The 21,168-nt window shown below is 45.5% G+C and overlaps 5 protein-coding genes across 5 annotated transcripts; 2 read left to right on the top strand and 3 right to left on the bottom strand.

Annotated features, from left to right (window-relative positions):
* Positions 1-1,797: 1,797 nt before the first annotated feature.
* H6S33_009676 (uncharacterized protein) lies at positions 1,798-7,976 on the bottom strand (the record flags this gene model as incomplete). Its single annotated transcript, XM_044841098.1, has 3 exons — positions 1,798-5,176; positions 5,273-6,364; positions 6,421-7,976. 3 exons carry the CDS (start codon positions 7,974-7,976, stop codon positions 1,798-1,800), a joined length of 6,027 nt encoding a protein of 2,008 aa, XP_044698491.1.
* Positions 7,977-9,309: 1,333 nt separating this feature from the next.
* Positions 9,310-10,035, top strand: H6S33_009677 (uncharacterized protein; the record flags this gene model as incomplete). The annotated part of the gene is made up of 2 exons (XM_044841099.1): positions 9,310-9,622; positions 9,692-10,035. The coding sequence occupies 2 exons, from the start codon at positions 9,310-9,312 to the stop codon at positions 10,033-10,035; spliced, it is 657 nt and encodes a 218-aa protein (XP_044698492.1).
* Positions 10,036-14,604: 4,569 nt separating this feature from the next.
* Positions 14,605-18,307, top strand: H6S33_009678 (uncharacterized protein; the record flags this gene model as incomplete). Its single annotated transcript, XM_044841100.1, has 11 exons — positions 14,605-14,812; positions 14,875-15,188; positions 15,247-15,402; positions 15,509-15,780; positions 15,831-15,915; positions 15,973-16,067; positions 16,122-16,244; positions 16,303-16,461; positions 16,514-16,553; positions 16,609-16,753; positions 16,806-18,307. The coding sequence occupies 11 exons, from the start codon at positions 14,605-14,607 to the stop codon at positions 18,305-18,307; spliced, it is 3,099 nt and encodes a 1,032-aa protein (XP_044698493.1).
* A 374-nt stretch (positions 18,308-18,681) lies between these two features.
* Positions 18,682-19,128, bottom strand: H6S33_009679 (uncharacterized protein; the record flags this gene model as incomplete). The annotated part of the gene is made up of 1 exon (XM_044841101.1): positions 18,682-19,128. The coding sequence occupies one exon, from the start codon at positions 19,126-19,128 to the stop codon at positions 18,682-18,684; it is 447 nt and encodes a 148-aa protein (XP_044698494.1).
* Positions 19,129-19,718: 590 nt separating this feature from the next.
* Positions 19,719-20,945, bottom strand: H6S33_009680 (uncharacterized protein; the record flags this gene model as incomplete). Its single annotated transcript, XM_044841102.1, has 4 exons — positions 19,719-19,749; positions 19,814-20,352; positions 20,408-20,666; positions 20,719-20,945. 4 exons carry the CDS (start codon positions 20,943-20,945, stop codon positions 19,719-19,721), a joined length of 1,056 nt encoding a protein of 351 aa, XP_044698495.1.
* Positions 20,946-21,168: the final 223 nt, after the last annotated feature.

Below are 21,168 nucleotides of genomic sequence, written 5' to 3' on the forward strand. Positions count from 1 at the left end.
GGTTGGTGGGTCGGATCTCCAACTACTGGTTTAAGGTGATTGGATTAAGGATTCAGTAGCAAAGATATTGTGCATATTAGCAGTGTAAGCTATTGCCTCCAGTGAGTAACCTGGTGGTTTGATATAGGGTAAAGGACATCATCCGCGCCGCAGATTTATTGATATAACTAGGGCCTAGATACCACAGTAAAGCAGAAAACATAGTCGGTGGGGACACGGAACCATATAAGCCGGCCCTGTACCTAGCTTAATTCCGACGGCCAACTATTCCCTAATTTCATGCTTAGTAGGGGCCCAAAGTAACATAGTGCGGCACGAGATAAAAGACAGCGTGTACATGTAGATAAAACTTCAACCCGAATTCAACTCGTCGGCCTTTCAATGGCCTTTAGGCTACTTACATAGTAGAGACCACACTTTACTGTGAGTAAAAAAAGTAAGAGCTACATAAGTAGCGACCACGAGTGGCATGCTATGAAGGGACGGATACGCCGCCCGCTTGTTATGACGCCTCTCTTTTGTTATTTAGCTGATCCCGAAATGGTCATGGCTGTCTTATCGCAGAGGATGTTTCGTCTCGTGGTATCCTTTCGGGAGCCTTTTTTGGTTTATTGTACATACTAAGTGCAGAGTGCACGAGAAAGACGTAAAACCGATGCCACGGAGAGAATCAAAGAAATAATGCAGCCGCTCCACTCCATCCAGCAGTTAGTAATACCTGTAATCAGTCTTGGCGCCGCCTCATATATCATTTCCAGCCAGAAAAATTCATGGGCGAGTGGTCTAGCGGTTCTCCGCACGACTCGTCTGCTGGACACCGAGAGGTTGTGCCTGGTCTTAAGGTCCATGGTTCAATTCAGTGGTGGGAGTAGTAGATTTCGGTCCGGCGAATCTGCAGTACTTTTTGCTTTGGTTGCGTATCTACAAAAAAATCGGAGGCGTACCCTATTATAGCCCGAGAACCCATACCCTTATAAGAGGTACCCTTATACGGCGATTGTAGTGTATCCACGAAAAAGGAACCCTAGCCCAAAATGGGAATAGGGAAATCGGCGTAAGAGCCATATCCATACCCAAAAAAAATTGAACTGGTTCACAGAAGAGAGGGTGCTGCTAAGGGCGGCCCGAAAGTAGCATATGGAGTTTAAAAGAAGTGGGGGGAGGAATACGAATTTATAGCAACTGGGACCTGCTAAGACGAGTGTAATTTTGGCTGCTGTCAGGATAAGCCAGTCGCCGAGGTTGGAAAAGTAACTGCAATTGAAGGCTTTAGTACTTGGTTCTTGTACTATGTAGTACCATATTACATACGTAGATAAACCAGGAACACAGTTTATTTCATCTGTGGAACCGCGCGATAGATATACATATAACCCGAGTATATTTGACCCTATTGATATTACCCATAACGAAAAAAAAGCCTGTATGCAATACATGTATTAGGAAAAACAAAGAAAAGACTCGCTTCAGCTCTAGTAAATAAATATACATCATGAAAAAAAACGAAAAAAAATACCCGCGTCAAATCTTGGAAACGTGCACCCCGCTTCGTTCATATCCAGAAGCATTGATCAAACCGATAACATGCCGACAGCTTAGAAATAGGAAATGCATAAAACACCAATTGATGAATTCCTATCGTGGTAATGGACGTGATAAAAAAGGAATAATTAGTTGCCCGAAGTTAAACCTCATCACCCAATCAAGAAAGTAGCAAAAGCAATAACACCTCGACCCCAAAGAAATTGACATCCATAATCCTACCCCCACCCATATATATATCAACGCGAAGACAAATTATATTTCTTTTCTCTTGCTCCTTCGGACTTTCTTCGCACTCGCTTCCACCTCAGCTTCCTTGATTGCACTCATCACCGGTGGTTTCCTTGTTCGTTTGGCTTTGGGGGTCACGGGGAGGTTTTCTTTTGAAGGGGGTGACGGTGCATCAGTAGGTGCTGCAGATGCTGCAGATGCTGCAGATGCCTTCTTTTGTCTAGAACTCCGGCGAATGGTGTTGGTGCTACGATCCGTCTCATCGGCCGATAGGTCAACAGAGCCTTGACGGTTGACGACGACTTTTCTATTGCGAAGAGTGATGATGTCCATATCACCCGTGGCCTCTGGCTCGACGGAATTTCCCCTGATGGAGGGGGTTCTCTTGGCTCTGGAGAGTCTTATCGGCGGTTGCTCCTCGGGTTCAACGGAAAGTTCCTTAACAGAAGGTGTCTTCCTAGCCCTAGTTGCTCTTATTGGTCGCTCCTCAAACGAGATCAAAGGCTCGACTGAGGCTGAGCGTCCCCGACGGGGAGCAATAGGGGCAGCTGCCTTCTTCGTCTTTGGGAGAGATTCAAGTTCCTCCTCCACCATCTTCTCCTCCACCCTGTCCTTCTCTTCCTCCACCTCGGGCTCAGCGACTTCAGGTTCGAGAGAGGTTTCTCTGACAGAGACTGCCTTTTTGGCAGCTGATCTTGTCGTTTTGGCTGCCTGCTTTGTCGGTTCAACTGAGGCTTCACGTGCCCTTTTTCTAGTCCTCTTTGGCTGTGAAGAAGGCTCAACGACCTTCCCATCCCTCAACTCCTTCCCGAGTGAGATGTCAACTTCTTCAGGTTGGATAGCGGGAACTTCACTTCCATCGGGCAACTCAACAGTTTCCTTTGGTGGAATATCAGGATCGAGTGCGGTGGCAACGGCAGTTTCAACGGTCTTGAGCTCGTCTTCCAACTTCTCGCCCTCGAGATATGGTTCCTTGTCCTCTTTTTTTGTGCTGCCTGCTGAAGTTTTCTTGCGAGTGGTACGGCGTTTTTTGACCTCCGGCTCTTTGACTTCCATGTCCTCTTCGTGTTCGCTTTCGTCTTGTGGGACAAAGTTGGTATCACCTTTACGCTTCTTCGCAGCAGTACGCTTTGATGCACGTACTGCGCGTCCCTTTTTGGGTTTAGGTATAGGAGAGTGAGCGAGTTCGTCGACCATTTCAACATCTTGGTGTTCTTCTGGAGTAATGATATCTGATGTCTTTCCCGTCCTTTTCCTCTTTTTGTTGATCGCCTCCGACGGCGGAGGAGTTGCGGTTGTTTCACGCTCTGAGGCTGATGTGTTTTCTCCCACCTCATAATCTCCTGTGACCTTAGCAGGCTCTCGTTCTTGAGCTTCCCCCGCGCTATGCTCTTCATCATCTTCCAGTACTAGAGCTACATCATCCTCGCCAAGACCAAGGTCTACCGTAACATTCGCCTCTTCCTCGATACTCTCCTCGTCAAGAACAATCTCGACGTCAGCCCCAGTACCCGTTGCAGTAACCTCATCCGCCGCCTGTGCGGGCATTGAAGAGGGCGGTGTGAAGCCAAAGAGTGGCGTTGCTGGCAACATCTCAACTGGTACAGTTTCTGATGGAGCCGCAGACGGTGGCTTGAACCCATATAACGGTGCTGTTGCCAATTTCTCACCGACAGCTGGCACCGAAGAAGTGGTGGGAGGCTTGAACCCAAACGGCGGCGCGGATGCCAACTTCTCTCCACCAGCAGAAGACGAAGAAGTGGTAGGTGGATTAAACCCAAATGATGGCTTGCTTGCCAGCGCAGGGTATTCGACCTTCTCTATAGCAGACTCAGTTGACACTTCTGCGTTCATGGCAATAGGTGGCTGGAAAGCAAATAACGGCGCAGTCGCTAGCCTTTCTCCAGATGATTCCGATGGAGTGGAGCTAGGTGGCTGGAACCCAAACAATGGTGCGGTCGGCAACCTATCACCGCCTGTTGGAATCGAAGAAGTGGTGGGTGGCTTGAACCCAAACGGCGGCGCAGATGCCAACTTCTCTCCACCAGCAGAAGACGAAGAAGTGGTAGATGGATTAAACCCGAATGACGGCTTGCTTGCCAGCGCAGGGTATTCAACCTTCTCAGCCGATACGTTCATGGCGGTAGGCGGCCGGAAAGCAAATAACGGCGCAGTCGCTAGCATCCCCCCAGATGATTCCGATGGAGTGGAGCTAGGTGGCTGGAACCCAAACAATGGTGTGGTCGGCAACTGATCGCCCGGGGGTTGAGTAGAAATGGTGGATGTATTCAAGCCAAAGAGTGGTACTGCAGGTAACCTTTCTGCTGATGATGTCTCGGATGGGGAAGAGGTTGGCGGGGTGAATGAGTATAACGGAGCCGTTGCCAGCCTTTCTCCAGCTGTTTCCGATGTGGCAATAGATGGTGGTTTAAACCCAAACGGAGGAGCAGTCGCCAACTTCGTATCAAATGACGAAGGTGCAGTAGGTGGCATAGATCCGAACATCGGTTGGTTTGGAATCTTGGGGTATGGATTCATGATCTCATCTCCCTCTTCAGGGTCATCAACATCTGTTTTCTCTTCCTCTTCAGGCTGCTCTTCCCCTACACTCTCATCCACCGGCGCCTCTTCTTCGACAGCTCCTTCCTCTTCCATCTCACTCCCGCTATCCTCGTCCTCCTCTCTGATGCTGTATTTATGGTAGCTCTCCCTCTTATCACCTTGCTGCCACTCGATAATCTGTTCTTCGACAGTGCCTTCTCTGAAATCTCTAACCATAGAAGAACTATCATAGAATGAATCAGGAAGGAGAGTAGGGGAAGGTTCACCCTCGCCCTCGTCCTCGCTCTCATCAGCTTCACCACCATCGCGCTCGACGATAGCGATACTTTCAGAGTGAATCGAAACCTCTTCAACACAAGTCTGCATTGTTGTGTCAGCTTCGTCCTCCCCTTCAGCACAAGTCTGCATTGTTGTATCAGCTTCTTCGTCATCCTCATTTTCGGGTCCGGCTTCAATTTTAGTAATTTCAACTTCTAATTCAACAGTGAGCTCAACTTCGGCAATTGGGGATGCTGGCGATGATTCTTCCTCTTTTTCGGAGGTCGTGGCTGGGGCTTGGGTCGTTTCTAATAAAGCTGGGTCTACCAAAGGCTCTTCGATCTTTTCGTCTAGCTCGGCCTTGTTCTCCGAGATTTGGCCTACTGGCGTCTCATCTTCATCTGACTGAGGCTCGGGAGTAGCTTCCTTGACAATAAGGCCTCCATCCTTATTAAGTCTCAAACTTCTCGATAATTCATCGTTGCTCATCATGCGATATGAAGTTTTCGGGGTTGAAGGTTGTTCCTTTCCGTGGTGGAAGAAAGAATCTTCTTCTTCCTTGGCGGGAGTGAAAACAACTTCTCTAGAAGCGGAAACAGGATTATTTTCGTGTTCATGATGGAGATCAACACCAACGTTTTCCTCTTCCTCAATCAGAGGCTCATCACTAGCAACTGACCTGGGTTCAGGCTCAACAACATCCGGGAGAGCTTCTTGCTTCTCGAGCTCTGTGTCGTCCTCGGCCTCGGCGTCTTCATCTTCCTCTTCAAGAGCCCTCTTGAAATCTGCCTCAATCTCGTTATCACCCTCTTCTTCGTTTTCCTCTTCTTCATCCACATAGTCAGGATCGTCATTTCTTGGTTTCCCGTTCAACTCTGAATTGGTCAACGCCCTGGTACCCTGCTCCGGATCTTCCTGGAATCCGTGGAAGACACCTTCTGCACTGATGAACCCAATGGCCTTGTCATCTGTATCAGCAAAGAAATGGCCGCTGTCGTCACATTTCCCAATGTGTTTATCGTATCGGTTAAACACATCAGCATCTTCATTTATGTAGATACCCGGGTTTTCCACCACCGAGGGCTCTTCGTTGTCTGAAACCAATTGGAGAGAGTCTGGTTGTGGTTCAACATCCTTGGCATCATGCTGCAATTCCCCGTCGGAGGCATCATCATCAATGATAACAATACCCGCTGGACTGGTTGGAGTGGGGGTGGTGGAACGAGATGAGGAGAGTTGATCAGCGTCCTGCTCCTGATGTGGAGAAACCAGAGTTGGATCCGAATCTTGTGCAGGTGAGCTGACAATAGCTTCTAGGACTATATTCCCCTGACCCTCACTCTGGGGTTTGGTCAGCGTGGATGAATGTTGGCTAGACCTATCAACCACGACGGTTGAGTCCAAACTGTGATCCGCGTCGCCTTCTACTACTGAAGTCTCGTTTCCATAGCCCTCATGATCGGTTTCATCCCTTTCGGTCTCTTCCTCGATGTAGCTCGGCTCCTTTTCTTCTTCCTCGTCGTCGCCGGAGTCCGCTGGCTCGGCTCCAAATTGCTCGATGATTTCCTCGGCTTCGTCGTCTTCAAGAAATTGCCTTGACTTATAGGCCGAGCTTGGTGCAATTTCCTCACCTTCTTCATCCTCTTCATCATAATCTGCAGTTTCTTCCTCGTCGTATTCCTCATACTCATCCTCTTCAATCCCTTCACCCTCAGGATCTTCGCTACCGGGAAGTTTTCGGGGATGATTGAATAAAAATTTAGGTGCAGGGCTATCCAAGCTTGGTTAGATAAAATACATTTTGAGAAATGATTTGAGGGAAAATACTTCATGTTTACAGTTTCATCTTCGTCTTCGTCTTCGTCTTCGTCTTCATCTTCATCGTCCTCCTCCTCTCCCTCATCTTCTTCTGCCTCTTGTATAATTTCTTCACCTTCGCCCTCATCGGACGAGGAATCGATACAAATCACTTCTGTAGGTTTGGACTTAGGTCTGTCCTTAACAACCGGTCTCTTCTGTATCTCCTCCTCTTCCTCCTCTTCCTCCTCTTCCTCACTTTCCTCACTTTCCTCAGAAGATGCCTCACGGCCACCGTGATTAATATTTTGGGCCTGGGAGGTAGATTGCTCCAACAGGTCCTTAAACCTCACAATGGGTGACGATGCGATAATGGAGGGATTTTGATTTTGGGTCGACTCTTCCTCCACAAAAGTAGCTTCATGGAACCCATTCGGCGTGTAATCCACTGGATCAAGAATTGTATCTTCGGTCACAAATGATGGAGCGCCATCTGCATACCAGTCCCTCTCCATATTTTTACCTTTGTCTTCCGTTTCACGAATTTGTTCTCTCTCTTCGCGTTCTCTCTCTTCGCGTTCTCTCTCTTCGCGTTCTCTCTCTTCCCTTTCATTTTTTTCACGTTGTATTTCCGCTTTGAATATTTCATCCCTTTTGATTCTTTGTTCTTCCTCAATCCTCTTCCGAATAGCTTCCTTTTCCTTCTCTTTCCGCTCTTCATTACGATCGGCGCGGTTTCCAGCGAGTGCTTGTTTAGCTTTCTCGATTGAACTAGCGAGGAAATTTATAATGCCATCAGCTCGAACAGCAGTCTCCCCGGAAGAAGATTTAGACACCAGACGCGATTCGGGCGCACTTGGACTAGAAGCAGCAGGGCTTTGTGCACTAGTGCCAAAAAACGGTAAATGTAATGTGCTCGTATTTCCCCCAAAATGATACATCGAGGGCGAGCCTGGAGGCCTTGGGGATGGCTTTCGTTCAGATCTAAAATTGGGTTTATGAATTCTACGCGCAGGAGTGGGGGTCTGCACTGCTGTAGCTGAAGAGGTTGCTACACGCGATCCATTGACCGAGTTTGCCAAGCCTTTAGATGGTGGGTTTTCAGATGGTGACATCGCTACGGGCACGGCAGGATCAGCTTTAGCAGTAGATCGAGCTGCTGCCTCTGCCTGCTGTTTCCGCAGCTGTGTAAGAAACCTAAAACTAGACTCTGTTGGCTTTCTGTTCCGCATCGAGCGTGCTGCAAAGGGCGATTGCAAGGGCTTTGGAGCAAATGAACGAGGTTCTAGGAGCTTCGTCCTATTTCCGCCCACGGTGTTTGGAGCGCCCATGTCCGGTGCTGCAGTACGGGGTTGACCAGGAGTAATTGGTGCATTCATACGCAAACGCGGAGCGGTAGAAGGAATTCCTCCTTCGGCTGACGACGAAGATGTAAATGACAAATTCTGTGACTTGTCGAACATATTGCTCCGGGCATTCTGCGGAACAGGTGTGTGAACTACGGTTGTGCGGCGTCTTTTTACGGGGGTTGTAAAGTTTGTCGACTCCGCCGGATGCTTTCGTGATATTGAATTTGAGAAGTCCATGGTTTTTATTTATTGTGGTTGGAAATCCCAACCGCTCTGATTTCCTTTAAGTGTTTGGAATGGTGTGACGTTGTCAAACGTCAATCACGTAAGGCCACCAGTTGGGATGGAGGATTCGTGATGAGCAATGCAGACGGATACTGTGACACTCCTCTCTATAAACCCAGGGTCTATGTGGCTGCTGGCAAACTGGAATGTGTACTTTTGTGGTGTGTTTATTTATTAGGGAGGAGATTCCAGAGACGCGGCAAGTTTCCTTGAAAAGTGAAGAACCGCGGCAAGGGTTGTCGTTAAAGCAGGGAAATCGTTACCCGGACGCGCCACCTTACTTGGCTGGTACGTGACGATACAATTAAAAGCAGTAGACCTAGCTTTGTTGTAATTGATCAAGATCCGGGGGAAAGAAAGATGAGAAATATGTGCGGGGAAAGGGACGATAAATGAGTTAGGGGTAGGCGGAGGAGAAGAAAGGCGGTGAAAAATGAATAGGGAGACCCAAATGGGAAACAAAGAGCTTCGTCTTATGGGAACCAATTAATCCATTGAAGTCCCATCCATTCTACGTAACCAGGTTCCTCATCCATCACCACCCACACACTCTGGTATCCAATGTTTTCCCATTCTAGGCATTCTTCCAGAATAGACCTGGTCGATCTTTGCCTTACTCACAAGCAGTTAGCCGAAACACGTCTTTTTCAAGACAGGCGAGATGCAGAGTTTCCTAAGAAGACAGCTGTCTGCATGCCAGTAAGGCCAGTTCTTTGTTCCTGCAGCCACATTCCTCTCGAGTCGGCTTTCCCCCCTTCCCGCCTTACATTTATGCTCAAATTCTCGTGAAAGTTTTGATCCCCTTGATTGTGGATCGTCTCAGACGGAAATGTACATGAGTTTAATCGTTTTTACGAAGGGTTTCAACTCTACGCTAACTCAGAATCTTGTTACGGACATGGTAAATGCAGCGCAGCAGTCGAGTGGCTTGGTGACAGCTCATATCTACATGATCTTACAGTGTAGATACCCTAGTTTGGTACATGCACAACGTATGTAGGTATTGATGAAGCCCTATTCTACGGGCCATGTGGTAAAAAATTCTCTACACATAGATATAGGTAGGACAGGTATGGGGGTGACTTCTTTGCCATAAGATGCCAAGACATTGAACCGCTTTCAGAATGGTGAAGCCAAGCCAAAATTTCATTTCTCCACAAGCTCAACCGTTGCAGCATCCAATTGAATATCCCCCAGTCACCCCTCGCAACACCCCACTACTACCCGCCTAACATAACTCCATCAACCTACAATCCATCAATTCCTAAATCACAGAAATATCAAAATGGATATTCGCGTTTTACAGCCATCCGACATTCCCCACGTGCAGCTAGCAAACATCACAAACCTACCCGAAAACTACTTCCTCAAATACTACCTCTACCATGCTCTTTCATGGCCGCAACTATCTTACGTAGCGGTTGACCTTTCGTACGCCGACAACCATCCTGGGGAACCGCCAAAGATTGTAGGCTATGTGCTTGCTAAGATGGAGGAAGAGCCAACAGATGGTGTGCAGCATGGGCACATTACTAGTTTAAGTGTCATGCGCACCCACCGGCGGTTGGGGCTGGCGGAAAAGTTGATGAGGCAGAGTCGTAAGTTCAAATATATCCGTGAAAAGTCTTATGGGGTGATAGGCACTCATGTAGAACTACGCCCGATAGAGAAAGCCATGGTCGAAGCCTTCGGCGCGAAATATGTATCCCTCCACGTCCGTGTCTCCAACAAGGCCGCGCTCCACCTCTACCGCGATACGCTCCAGTTCGAGGTCGACAAAGTAGAAGAAAAATACTATGCAGACGGCGAAAACGCATACTCCATGCGAAAAGACCTTACTTTCCTTGAAGAGCCCGAGAGTGAGAGCGAGGATGAGGACGAGGCCGCTGGCGAGGATGTCGACATTGATGGCGACGTCCCGAAAGAAAAGAAGACAAAGAAGAAGAGGAACGTCAAGGTTGGACGAGGCCTGGGTGTAGCGGATTTACAAGAAGTAGACGGGAGGGCTTAAAGCCTTTGAAATGTGAAAATAAGGAGAGGATAGGAATAAAAGCACTGCTTTCTCTGGCGTTCTTTGGATCACGACTGTTTATGAACCGGACGGCTGGATAGATGTTGGGGATATACAGTCGACTTCCGTTAGAGAGCCAGGAGCCTAATCACACTATAGACGGTGCAGCAAATATTATCACTCTACCCCCAGATTGCCTCCTAAAATATCTGTAAGAATGATAATGAAACATTCCTTACTATTTTGGTTAGCGACAATAATTATAACCTTTTCCAGCATGAGATAACAACCAAAGCATTTCCAGCAAGTTAGTTTTCCGAGTGATGGATCATGATTACATTACGCAAACATAAATTACCGTTATTAGAAGGTTTTGATATTAGGACTCTATTAGTATATATATCAACCTTACGGTTCTAACCCTACGAGCCTTATATATATAGTGACATCGCACATGATTATGAAATTAGGTATGGGTTAACTATAGGGTAAGGGTTAACGTTACGTCGAGTCATGTACACAGCTAGTCACTCTTCATCCCCTGTAAACAAAACGTACCAGGAATACCTTTCTTAGAAGAAAAAAAAACATCAAGTGGCAGTTGTTTTCCCCGAAAAAAGACTTGCCGTCCTCCGTTATGAGCGCTGCTCTAGCGATATGACAAGATTGATCATATCTACATGCAGTGATTAGTATACTACCAGAGCCAAACTATGCAGCTCGCTCCCATTAGGCCATTCAACTCCATGTACGTTTACACTATTTTTGATAGCTTTTTCCAAACTCGGGTACACGAAATCAGGACCGGATTCAAACTTGGTACCTTCTAGCAAGCCTTTGCTGTAGTATTTATACGTATTGTGGTGTAACCAATATTATTGATCTGTGAGAACCATATGTATAATTACGCACATCTTAAAAAATGGCTTAACCAGGCCAAATGAATTGTATGAGGGCTACATGTACTCTACATGTAGTTTTGTGGAAGCGGAGCTATGGAAAAAGGCTCTACAACTACATAGGTGTGTCAACTCATGCATGCGGCGGTGCAATCAAATTGCGCGACGCGATGGTGATTAATTATTTCGACAGCGCTATAATTATTAGATATGAAGTATGCTACGTATTAGTCTCGTACCCATCCCCTACTTAGCAGCAAGCTGGAAGCATGGAATTAGAGGAGTTGGGGACGAGCCTAGCTACGTATATATGTACTTACATATGTGTTAGATATACGTAAGTGCATCTGTACTTCTTGTGAATACATCAATTGATTCTCTTCTTTGTTGAATTTCATGTAATGCTCATATGCATACGTTACTTGTATCATCACATATATGGATCAGGATGTAGATCAGTACATATATCCACGTGTATACATGTACGTATATGGATATTCTATCTTCGCGCGCCTATAGAGACTCTACATGTAGCTATAGGCATGTAGCTACAAGTATCTGGGTTTTACACGGTATTGGGGTGTTTGGATTATATTTAATATCCTTTTTTCTATTAAATATATAACACAGCGAACCAAGTACCATCGGTGTCTGCTGAGGAATTAAGAGATCCCTTCGCTATAAGTATTAATCTTCGCGCATCGCCGAATCCTATCTTTCGTCATCATATATTATCACTCGATATTACTTCACTTAACTTGGCTTCCGTTAGAATTCCGGCAAACTGGAGGGGCTCCGAAAAGTTGTAGACGGATGATGGGTTATAAAGGTATTGGAACTTTGCCGTCTGGTTTGAAAGAAGTACGAAGCTGCTGATCTCTGGTGGGTGAAACGAGCGCCAGTCGTGAACATGTACAACCCAAGTTCACGTCATGCAAGCTAGGGTTGAATTTAAAACAGACGAAGGACGATCATTGAGATAAGCTGTGCCATTCATCTACCGTACTAGTATTTTAGGCCGTTCCGAACCCCGAAAGCCAATAAAAAGCATGGATGATATGGTTCCGTGTTCATTACGCGTGGCGCCTTCTTTTTATTTCTTGTGTGGGTCGGAAAATTTCCTTCCCGCCGTGGGGTTTATTTGGTTCCTTTTTTTATACGTAAAGACTCTTATCCATAGGATATACATACATGATGTGTTTCAACGGCTAATAAAATAGTAGGTGCATTAAAAATGATCCCCGAGATTGTGAGACTGCGTTGTCTCACATGTCTATTCTACATTTCCCCCCCAGTAGAGTATGTACTATGATATATGTAGTACAATATAGGTACTCTAGAGTGGAGGTTATGTGGCGTTTTTAAGGATGGTAAAGGTTCTATGAATCCACCTGGTTTCTATGTAGAAGTTCTTTCGACCGGGTGTGGGGGAAAGGCTGATGATATTCCTGCCTGTGCGTAGTTTGTGTTGCCTCCGGCCAGGCGATGACGCTGTGAAGCCAGTTGGCCTGCACTCTTATCGCCTTAGACGTCGCGACGGAGTGACGACGACGTTGACGGGTGATACTGGCCTATTTGGTAACCCCAAGCCCGAGCCGAAACCTTCTATAGAGTACGTAGCTTATGTACCCTCTAAGGTGCTTACTTTGGAGATTTGCAAAAGTGTAGCGCGCAGGGTCTGAAACTCCAAAATTGAGGATTCTAAAGCTGTCCGACCCCGCTGATTTTAAAGTGGACGTTCAGAGCTTGAGGCGTTGACGGTTGCACAAGAAGTCTACAGTAAAGATGTGGGGTGGTTGCTAGCCGCCAAGCAAATGAAGCAAGTCTTCGGATGAAGGCTCCAAGAACTGCAGTTGAGTGCATCACAGGTTCAAATTTCGGTAAACAATTTCTGCAGGACCCTGTGGTGGCCCCGAAGATCTGGGGAACATATTAACTAGTCTATGCATCGTCTTTAATAAGAACTGGGGCTCATTGAACGTCCGCAGAAACGAGATAACTATGAGAGATTTAGCTGAATTATTTATATACATACTTTAAAGCCTGGTCAACTCCAGTAATTTTCTGAAATGCTTCGCTTCGCCTTGCATTTTAAGAACACAATTGATATGCAGTAGTCGTCATGCTCTGCTGGTATCTAGTTAATGGCGACATACAGAGCTACATGTTATGGCAATCATTAAGGAAAAGAAACTTTCATAACCATCTAGCGTAGTTTTTGCTCTTTCCTGAAGATTGATAAATTATTGTTTGGATCCTGACGGCTAGGTGAGCATGACAGGTTTTGTAGCGTGGGGCTGTTGTTCGGATCGAAAAGCTGAGGGTGATCGTTTTTTCCCAACCTGCAAATTCTTAGAGCTCGTGAATGTTAGAGGATGGTCCCGACAGCTCCCGAAAACCCAAGCTGGATTTCGAGGAGCGTGTCGGGGCTCGGGATGTGGGATGATGGTGCAGAATGAGGATGTGCACTCCATATCCAGCTCCATACATTCACCGTTAAGTGTTGTTTCTCGCTAATATTCACTCAAATTCTTGCGGTGAGTTGACCACATGGCATGTAGTAGTGAGATAGGGATTCCCTAAATCAATAGATTGGAGCTTCTCTATCCGTGGAGTGCTTGCGAAGTGGTTGGAATAATCAAGGATATCATTGGGTGTGACAGCTTGCACCGCCACAACCAAATATTTCCCGCAACCTGCTCAGTAGCCATCTTAGACGACACCCAACAGATCCATAGATTCAAGGCCATCTTAGAGCCTATACTCTAGTAGATGTCAACGATACGAGCAATATCTCGGTGATTCTAGGAAATGTTGGGCAATTGCGCCGCAGCATGAGCAAGCTAGAGCAGATTTCTAGATCTGGGGCAGCTGCGCAGTTGTTTGAGGTATTTGCTTTCTACTAAAGTAGTTAAAGTACTCGTAGCCGCACTGCCTACCTGCGTCAATACATGTATTCACCAAAATATAGAGATTCATACCTATCGGAGTTGCTCTCAAGGGGACTTATGAGGTCATAAGCGCCCAAACGATAGGTATGTAGCTAGGAGGGGTCGATAGGTAAATATGAAATAATTAGAAAGGGATATATACCAATAAGTACTCTAGATTGCAGGAGAACCAATCTTGGAAAAAATAAAATACAGCTCATAGAAGGGGGCCGAGGTAAATGCTACTGCAAACACATACTCTACCTAGAGTATGGCTGTATGAGCGAGGTGCCAACAGCATTAATTGGTACTGAGGTGCCGCTCTTGTATCTTACTCGTTATGTACCTATGCGACTCAGTAAACCAACAGATAGATATGCTGTTATCGGGCCTGCATTAGATAAAGATTGGAACCAGGGCGTGGGGAGGTGAGATAACTTGGCAGGCGTTCGGTCCGTGGTGTAATTCTCAATGTGGACCATAGGTTTCAGATGCTCAGTTCCAGGGCGGTCGACGTTGTTACGGAAGAGGTGCCGTTAACGGCTCCATAGTCACCAGCTAGAGTAAATGTATGTATGTACGTTGCGCAGAGCAGTCCGCCACCGCTTGGACAGTATTCGCAATTTTCGTCCACAAGCGCTATAGTGCTAGCTCATGATAAACAGTAATGAACCTGGAGGGATAAGAGTGAGAATTCCTCCCAGTCACCTTGGTTTCAAAGTTGTAACCGGCCAGAAGCAATGTTGTCTTCCCTTTTACGATCGAAGAGAAAAGAACGGACAGAACATTCCCCATTTTCTTCTGCTTACGATGACCAGAGGAGTGACTATTTTCAAATTTACGATGAAACCACAGCACTTTCGCACCCCTCTTCATCTTCCGAGTCCTCGGGGGGGAGTAACACTGAGGATACTCCACTTCTTCCAATATTTTCGGCCGCAGAACTTGGTATATTTACCTCTTAGGGTTTCATCTTATTGTTGGTTAAACTAACACTCACAAACGCATAGATTCGATACCAGTTTATTCCTTGGTTCATTCCATTCGTTCAGATATCATCTCCCGTGTGGATACGACCTTGACATGGGATCAGTTACGGTCACCTCAAGTTTCTAGCTTTCTAGTGAAACCAATTCTAGCCTCGTTAATACAGGGACCTGAGAGAATTTCAAAAGGTATCCTCTATAGTCTTCTGGCAAATTGTTTCCAGTTCCGAAAGGAAGCCCAGGAAAACCCAGGAAATGCATCTGTTTCAAAGACGCGCGCATTATTAGCAGAATTGCTAGCAATTAAGCTTCTCAAAGAGTTTTCGCCAAGGGAATTGGTAGGAATAAAAAGCCCGAAATTTGTTTGGTATATACCTCTAACCATTACTCTAATAGATTGATGCTCTGAGTTACGATTTCTACCCCCTTCAAGGTCAACCACCTCCTGCTGCTTTAGTTCCTGGGGATGGTCACATATCATTTGCTCCTACGCCACCAAGATTACAGAGAGCAAGTAGAATATCCGCCTTAGAGATTTCAATTCGTGCTGAGGTATGATTACTGAGTGTGGCCCTACGATCAACCTCCAATATCAATAGTCACAGGAGGATGGGATTCGAAAATTTGCAATTAGAGTATAGACTAATGGTTTCTTCAGGCTAAGAAATTTCTTTCACATCCTCTGGTGATTCAACAATTGGAGGCGATATGGACTGGAAAAATAGTTTTCCATTCTGCTTTAGACCAGCTTCACAGAATGAAGGATACGCGAAAGTACTCAGTAAATACCATGTCCAGTATGATGCCATTCCGCAGGTCTGCCACGCTATATGATGCTCGCGATGCAAGTCTTTTCAAGCTCTCGAGATTGAGGGTTCCGAGATATAAACATATCACTTCGACATTTTCACTTGCTATATTATTATTTCTGTACGTAGATACGATCCTATTTGAATTTATGAAACTGATTATAAATATAGATATGTCATGGTCCTTGTACAGAGATCGCACGAAATCACCGTTCTGGAAATAGGATTCTGGCTTTGGTCTCTTGGGTTTATGATGGTAAGTAAAACCTAATATATCGGGTTGCGTAATATAATCTAAACATTCGGTTTACAGGATGAGATTGCGGGTTTCACTGAAGCTGGCGTCTCGCTGTATTTTATATCGCTATGGAACTCATTCGACATGGGTATATATCTCTTATTTATGGCGTGAGTTCCTCATTACCTCATTTTCATAATAATGTTTTTCTGACAAACTTCAAGCTTTTATGTCTTACGGATAATCGGTTTCTTGGCACCTGAGAACGGAACGGGCATAACGAATTGGGGTTACGATATTCTGGCGTCTTGTGCAGTCTTTCTGTTTCCTAGAATATTCTCCGTGCTGTAAGAACCCCTCAATGCTATACTTAATTCTAGAATCTAACTAGTTCTATATGAGTAGTGATCATTATCGATATTTTAGTCAACTTATTATCGCTTTCAAGATCATGGCAGTAGATATGGTTGCACTATTAGTTTTAATACTAATTTCTTGCTCTGGATTCTTTGTTGCGTTTACACTTGCGTTTGCAAGGGACTCATACTCGGCTAAGGATGTCTCGTATGTGGCCAATTTCCCCTTATGTAATCACAACTAATCACTCGACTTGCAGATACGCCTTGTTCCAGATTTTAATGGGGTTTACGCCAGCAGTACGTGTCCATCTGGGCTGTATAGATTGATGGAGTTGCTGATAATCAATTATAGGCTTGGGAAGTTTGGGAGAACTACAATCCCCTTGGCAGGATCCTTCTGACAGCATTCTTGATAATATGTCACTTTTTGATTGTCACTATCCTCATCACAGTTTTGACAAACTCATTTGCTGCAGTAGCTGCTAATTCACAAGAAGGTATTATTTCTGGTTCTTATGTATAATATAAACACTAACCAATCACCAACAGAACATCAATTCCTTGTTGCCGTGAATACCCTCTCTCTGGTAAAATCGGACAGTCTATTCTCATACACAGCACCACTTAATCTTCTCGCCTGGATAATCCATCCACTGAGGTTCTTCATTCCTTTTCGATCATTCGTTAAGCTGAACCGGACCGCCATTAAAATTACACACTTTCCAATTCTGGTGCTTATCTTTCTTTATGAGCGGACCGCCCTTCATGATTCGTTATTCAACCAAACAAATGCATTTTCAACAAAGTCTGCGTTCCCTGAGTTATCAGATCGTTTCGATACTAGCTCCAGGAGGCTCCGTGGCGGATCAGTTATGGGTAGCGAGCATCAAGAAGCGGCGTTAGACGAGGTTTTTCGAAGGCCTTATAAGGGCTCGTTGAGGATGCGTGCAAGCAAAGGCGATGTTAGGAGTATTGGGACCGGAGGCGTAGTAGATTCGTGGATGAATGGCGTCGTATCACCTACTGGCTCTTTGACTACAGATATTGAGGGCGGATTTGCTACAAGAAGGCGTGCTTTAACGAGACGTGGACGTACTCTTCGCAGGATAGATAGCTATGGGACAATCGAAGGGGTACGCCCAGGGAATATGCAGACTAAGCATTTTACTGGCGGGACAAAATCTTTTGTTTCAAATCCGGAGGAGTTTAGGGGGAGGACCGATGATGGACAGCAGTTAGGAGAAGGAGCAACAATTGCTGAAATTTTGACTGAGGGAGACGCGGACAACGAAGGAAATTCCGAAGACGATGGAGACGACGAGATAAACGAAGACACGGAAAACACTGATGCTGCAATCCAAGAGTTAGATCGATCACCTAGTCCGCAGAAAACAATGACTCCACCCAGACCTAGAAGCCTCGAATTTCCCAAACAAGGTCTTCCGATTCGCCCAAAGAAGCACCATCGTACAGGTACCTCAACGACTGTTTTGAACTCTCAAACAATGTTGCGGACATCTGGGGAAAATTCTAGCGTCGAAAACATCCAGGCCATTCCGATGTCTCGTAGAGCGAGCGAACGGCTAAGTGTTCCCGGCGAGGGATCCCCCGGAAGAAAGTCCCCACGTTCTTCCAGACCGCAGACTGCCAATAGATCACGTCCTGTCCTTTCTTCGCGAAGAACGATTGATAGTTCAAGTTTGATTAAGGACCATGAAGAACGAAGAAGAAATTCCGTCACTATGGAGGAACTTGCTCGCCAGATAGATACCGCAATGGTCCCATCCAGCTTTGCGACCCAAATGGCGATGGCTACTGGGACCAGAGGCGGTGTTGGTGATGATATGCTTGGTAGACTAGTTTTAGCGAGAATTGGAACATTAGAAGAGGGTATGAAGGATGTTAAAGATATCTTAAGAGAGGTAAAGAAGTTAAGTGCTAAAAGTAAAGACAAAAGCAGAGAGAGGGGCAAGGAGAGGTATTTAAGAGAAGAGGAAGCTGAAGTTAGCAGGCCGAAGGAAGATAATAGTGCTGGCTCTTCGCCTCGATAATCACGCATATGCACGGCTCTTGTAAATAGTACTCAATATGAGCACATGTTAGATACCAAACTTTAGAATTTTAAGTATTTAGTGCAATTATATTTTTGGTTACTTATACAGTTTTTTATAAAAAATCACAAGATGTAATCCAGGGACTAAATATCGCGTGTACCGTGGATAAATTTTTAGTTGAGGATTAATGTAAAAGAGGGACGTCCCACTAAATGGATTGGGGCGGGCGAAAGTAAGTGATAAACAGGAGACATAACTATTAGGGAATTTTAAGGGATCCACAAATTGCAAGCTTCAAAAGCAGTTTCGTTAGCCACTATTGTGATCACTAACACAACGTTATGGTGAGATTAGCATATACTTGCTTACTTTTACAACCTTACCCGAATTTCTTCAATGTATGAGCGCTGCTGACATTTCCAACACCCAGGCCCATCTCCAACATCCATCTTCATCCTCATCAGCAACTCAATAAGCGCATGAAGTATCTTCCACTGTAGATCGGCTTCTGTATACGACGATGCGGCATGCTCCATATACGAAGCACGCTTCTCCAGAATCTGAGTCCGTAGTTCGATATAGTCTTCCTGCGGAATATTCACCACCTCTCTGATGGAGACCCATAATGTTCTTTGGCTTTCAGATCCGTCCAGTCCAGTCTTTTCCTGGACAATCGAGATGGCGACCTGGTCCTCACTATTCTCGACAATGAGACTCTGTTTGAAAAGATACTTGATGAATTTCAGGATATCTTGGGTGTCTTTTTGAGTCCATCTTTCAACCACAAGTGTCATGAGGTGTTCTTGAAGAGAGATCATTTTGGCGTAGGGAGCTTTGGTCGGTAAAGTTGGGGTTGAGATTCTATACTTGCTCGTGGGAATAACTTGGGGCTTATATATGTGGTAGAGTTTATAATTTAAATCTGTAAATAGTATTGATAAGTTATGAGTGAAGCCCTCTGACTAGCAATGCATGGGTAACTCACCTTTTATACTATGGGCGTGGATCCTTGCCTTGAATCTCCTGTTTTGGACCTGTGATGATGTCCAGGATTAACGCCCACTCTTTTCATGTCTTATTAACGCCCTTGAGACCAAAGAAGACACCGTATTCCTCTAAGGATGGATTAACGGCCTCTAAGCCAATAGTTATTAGGCATGACCTATCTGTACCATTGACACTTTGAATACAGGATTAAAGTAATACAAATAGACGGATAGAATGCGGATGTAGATCATCTGACCACGACTGATGTTTTATGTTATGCTGCAACCCTGTAAACATGTATGTATGTATGACGCGAGTAGTTGAACCACTGAAATTGGACTATTCATCGAGCTTGATTTTTAAATTTACATAATACACCTATCCCTTACAAGAGGTCCTTGGCCTCGCAGAGTCCAATCACCTATCCTCGATTTAATGTGTTGCCGGAGCCCCTAAAATAATGTTAACATAGTAGCTAAAGGATGAAGGGAAAGCTAAGGTCTTGTGAAAACGAACCTTGGATTGGCTTCTTTAAATTCATCCCACTCTCTCGCTTTCATAGTCTCTGCATCTGCCTTCTCGTAGTTGTCTTCATCGGGCTCTGGTATTATCCCGCTCCTTTCCCCCCCACCCTCAATAATACCTCCCCGTTTTCGCTCCTCTTCCAGGTACTCATCGATGGTCATAGTCGGCAAATTATGGCCACTTTTGAATACACCCGCTTTCAACCTTTCGCGACTGTCTAGTAGAGTAAACGGCCGTAATGGCTTTCCAGAAGAAGACAGTAAGGGCCCCCCTTTCATGCTGGATGCTATATTAAGGTCGAGCTTTTCGCTATAGCTATCTGCAGGGTTTTTACGACCCTGTGATCGGGAGTCTTGTTCAGGAGGAGGTTGAGGAGTGTCTGAGGGTTTGGGAGCACGTGAAAGAATGTCAAGTTCGAGAAAGATCATTTCAAGGCCCTGTAGTGCCTTCATAATGGACAATGAGATTGAAGCAAGGTGAAGCGCTCGGACATCGGTTTCATCAAGATTGTGAGAATTTTGTGAGAGTTGCTGTATTCGACATCAGCGATGTCACTCCAGCATTTTATCACAACAAGCAAGTTACCTCAATTTTTGCTTTAAGCTCTTTCTCGGCTTTATATTTTGCAATTTTCTCATTTCTTCGGGTTGCGGGGTCCGCAGGAGAAGACGAGACAGCGCCCTTCTCAAACGCGCTTTTGTCGGTTGTAGAAAGCAAATCATAGGTATCGCATAGTGATAAGAACCTATTATAAAGTGTTCTAGAACGCTTTAAGACAGTTTCTCTATCCTGCGCATTCTCCTTCAAGCTCAGCTCTGCAAGGTAGAAGTCGACGAGCATGTATCTTCAATCGGTCAGCAAGTAGTTATCTTGGGCACACCACCAATTGCGCAAACCTAATTTCACTCGAGCTCACATCCTCCAACCCTTCGTTTGAGCTAAACAGAGAGATTTGATCAATGAGGTCTTTGCATTTTTGATATGAGGTGACCGCAGTGCGTAACTTATTTTGATAGGCGTCGCTTTGGTAGTCGTACGATTCTTCGATTTCTACGCGGAGACGTGAGGCGGTATCAAAGATGGACCGTAGAGAGGTAGAGTCTTCTTGTTCGTTGAGGGCCATTTTGGTGGTGCTGATCATGAGGGAGCAAGAGTCGTATGAGGCTTGAGCATCGAGCCCCTCGATCTTATCGTATCTAAGATCTTATCGCTTCGAGCTTATCTTAGCGCGGTTACTAGGACCCTTGATGTCATGGGAGATCGCTTACCCTATTGAGTATCTTCTTGTCATTTTTATCATTTCCTTTCGCTGGGTGCCTGAAAAAACAGCCACTAGCTCATATATT

This window comes from Morchella sextelata (genome assembly GCF_020137385.1).
Source record: "Morchella sextelata strain SCLS chromosome Unknown scls_3, whole genome shotgun sequence".
In the NCBI taxonomy this organism is placed as follows: Eukaryota; Fungi; Ascomycota; class Pezizomycetes; order Pezizales; family Morchellaceae; genus Morchella; species Morchella sextelata.